This window comes from Propithecus coquereli, unplaced genomic scaffold, assembly GCF_000956105.1.
Source record: "Propithecus coquereli isolate 6110/MARCELLA unplaced genomic scaffold, Pcoq_1.0 Scaffold63, whole genome shotgun sequence".
NCBI lineage: Eukaryota > Metazoa > Chordata > Mammalia > Primates > Indriidae > Propithecus > Propithecus coquereli.
The window spans coordinates 8,000,151-8,003,299 of NW_012152285.1; the positions used below are offsets into that span (position 1 = coordinate 8,000,151).

Consider the following 3,149-nt stretch of genomic DNA (forward strand, 5'->3'; position numbering starts at 1 on the left):
AAATCTATGTTATGGATGGTGACAGTGTGTAGATGGATATTATCATGGGAGAAATAGTTTGAAATCACATATGAAATAACTAAATGTTCTAATTTAGAAATTTGAAACTATTATATTCATTTAAGGTATTGTGATGACTATGATAATGCTTTCGATGTTACAGATTTAGATGAAATGAAATAAAGGAGTTTTATGTTAGTATATGCCATGAATTTTCAGCCTGCTGCTTGTTCATGTGGTTCATAGTTTATGCTTAGTAAATAGAAATAAATCGTAGTTGTACTTATTTTAATTGTAACTATGTCCTTTTTGATGGGAGTGTTAGACTGATTAATGATTAATATTTGGACTTGTGAAATTAATGTGGTAACTTTTTATTAGAGTTTTCTTTTTAACTTCTTGCAGGTATTATTCTGCTTTAAAAACTATGGAACAATTAGAGAAAGTATACTTTCCCCGGGTTAGTCAATACCGGTTTTGTCAGCTAATGATAGAAAATCTTCCTAAACTCCGTGGGGATATTAAAGAAATCTCCATGTCTGATCTCAAAGACTTTTTGGAAAGCATTCGAAAACATTCTGACAAAATAGGTGAAACAGCAATGAAACAGGTAAGATTTAAAAAGAAAATTTTAATATTATTTAATAATATGGGATATAGAATATATCTAAGGTTTATTTTTTCAACTTAAGTAAAATACTTATTTTTGTTTAGTTTTATCTTTTTCTTATTTTTCCTGGTTCTTGTTTTGAATGGATTTTGTCAGTGTTTTCTTTGGGTTTATAGTTTTCCTTATTTAAGTGAAGACAGTCTAACTTGAATTCTTTAGTTACCATTGTTAGCCCCAAACTGGAAACAACCTAAATGGGTATCAAAATAAGAATGGATACACAAATTGTGGTAATATTCATACAGTGGAATACTACTTAGCAATAAAAAGGAATGAATTACTGATAATGCAACAACATATATGAATCTCACAGATACATTGAGCCACAGAAATTGAATACAAAAGGGCACAAACTGTGTGATTCCATTTTTATGCTATTCTAAAGCAGGCAAAACTAATTTAAGATGAAAAAAATCAGAACGATGGTTGCCTCTGGGTGGGGAGATTGCCTGGGAAGGGACATGAAGGGACTTTTGGGTAGATAGAAATGTTCTATACCATGATAAAAGTGTATTTGTCAAAACTGTACAGTTAAAATTTGTATATTTCGATATACATACATCTTCAAAGAAAACTATAAAAAATAATTGGGATATGTATGGAGTGAATGCGTAAATGTATAGCTGAAACAAGAATATGAAAATATTAGTTGAGGATAAGTGGTGGGTACGTGGGAGTTCATGATATTAATCTGTTTCCTTTGTTTATATTTGAAATTTTCAATAATAAAAAGTTTTAAAATGCTTATAATTTAATTAAAATTTTAACGGGTGCAATGAACACTATGTGGATGATGGGCACATTTATAACCCTGACTCAAGCCATGTAACAAAAACATTTGCACCCCCATAATATTTTGAAATAAAGAATAAAATAAAGTATTTAAGAATTAGTTGTTAAAACTCCTAACCACGATATTTTTTTAACCAATTTTTACCATAATCAATTCTGAAATAATCTGAATTTTTCTCTCTCCAAAATAGGCACAGCATCAGAAAACCTTCAGTGTTTCCCTGCAGAAGCAAAATAATGTGAAATTTGGGAAGAATAGGTTTATAAATCACGATAGAATTCCAGAAGAAAGGAATGAAGTTGTATTCAAACAGGCACTTGAGGAAGACGATGAGAATGAAGAGGAGGTGATGGGGTTTCTTTCTTTATCTATTATTGGATAATTTTTTTTCTTTTGGATTATAATGTACATTTATGTGACTCTGAGTCTTCGCATGTGCAAATTGAATTTTTGTTCTGAAAGTTGTGAGAAACAAAATGGTGTCACTTGTGTCAAACTGTGACAAAATAAAGCACTAGAAAGCTGTGAAGGTAGGGCTCTCATGCACGATTTGCCTAATAACAGGATCTATCACAATAAATTTTTCCAAACTGCAGTCTACTACATGAGTCACACAAGGACAGCTAGCAGCCCAAGGACAACTAGCCATTTATACATGAACACTTGCCTTTCAAAACTGTCTCACGAGGCCAATCCATAACTGCGAGGACCTAACCGTAACTCCAAGATTATAAGTCCTACCTAGCAACGCTGACACTAATGAATGAACTGTCTTTCAAAATAATTTGCATAACTTCCTCTGTCCCCAATAAAACCCTAACCTTACTTTGTTTTCTGGACACGCCAGAGGCTACTCCCATCTGTTCATATGTCCTGGATTGCAATCCTATTTGTTTATATCAAGTAAATACTTTGCCTAGAGATTTGTCTTTATGTATTTTTATTTCAAGTTGACAGTGTCATCTAAATTGTAATGAGCTATTAGGGCAATGGAGTCATCTGAAATATTAGACTACATAATTGACAGATGAACAGAATATATTGTAGACTATATTTGTAAGCCATGCATAGTGGAACCTGGGTGTTCTGTCCTAATTGGCAGTGAAAGTGTAAATCTAATGTTTTTTTGTAGTGATCATTCATATTTGAATTATCTGTGGCAAAATTATTTCCTAATGTAATAACCTTGCCATGTGGCCTAATTCTGGATAGCCTACATTTTTTTTTCAATTGGTCCTGAGATGTTGCAAAATAATTGTAATATGATTAAAGTTTTTTTAAAAAAGTTCTTATCCAAATACTTACATTTTTAATAGCCTATAGTACAAAAGATTGTCCAGAACTTTTTGCAAAGTCTAAATATTATCCCCTAGCACCTACTTCCTCACGGTCCTCTAATAAGTTACTCAAATATGATACTTCTTGATCAAAGCCAGGAAACATTCCTTCCACAGAGCTTACATGATACAGCAAAAATGACTTTCAGTTTATGGTATAGATGTTGAATCAATAATAGTCCTTGTATAGGAAGAAGGCTCACATATTTTTTATTTCAGCATATTATGGGGGTAGAAATGTTTAGGTTACGTATATTGCCTTTTCCCCACCCGAGTCAGAACTTCAAGCATGTCCATCCCCCAGGCGGTGCGCATCACCCTCATTATGTGTGTATATACCCATCCCCTC

General features: G+C 32.6%; 1 protein-coding gene across 3 annotated transcripts in view; it reads left to right on the top strand.

Annotated features, from left to right (window-relative positions):
* Window positions 1-3,149, top strand: part of EXOC6 (exocyst complex component 6) — a 212,063-nt gene that overhangs the window by 81,626 nt on the left and 127,288 nt on the right. For all 3 annotated transcript variants that reach the window (XM_012659725.1, XM_012659724.1, XM_012659727.1), the window contains exons 6-7: window positions 406-610; window positions 1,654-1,809. In XM_012659725.1, coding sequence (XP_012515179.1) covers window positions 406-610; window positions 1,654-1,809 — 361 coding nt within the window. The remainder of the gene's footprint in view (window positions 1-405; window positions 611-1,653; window positions 1,810-3,149) is intronic.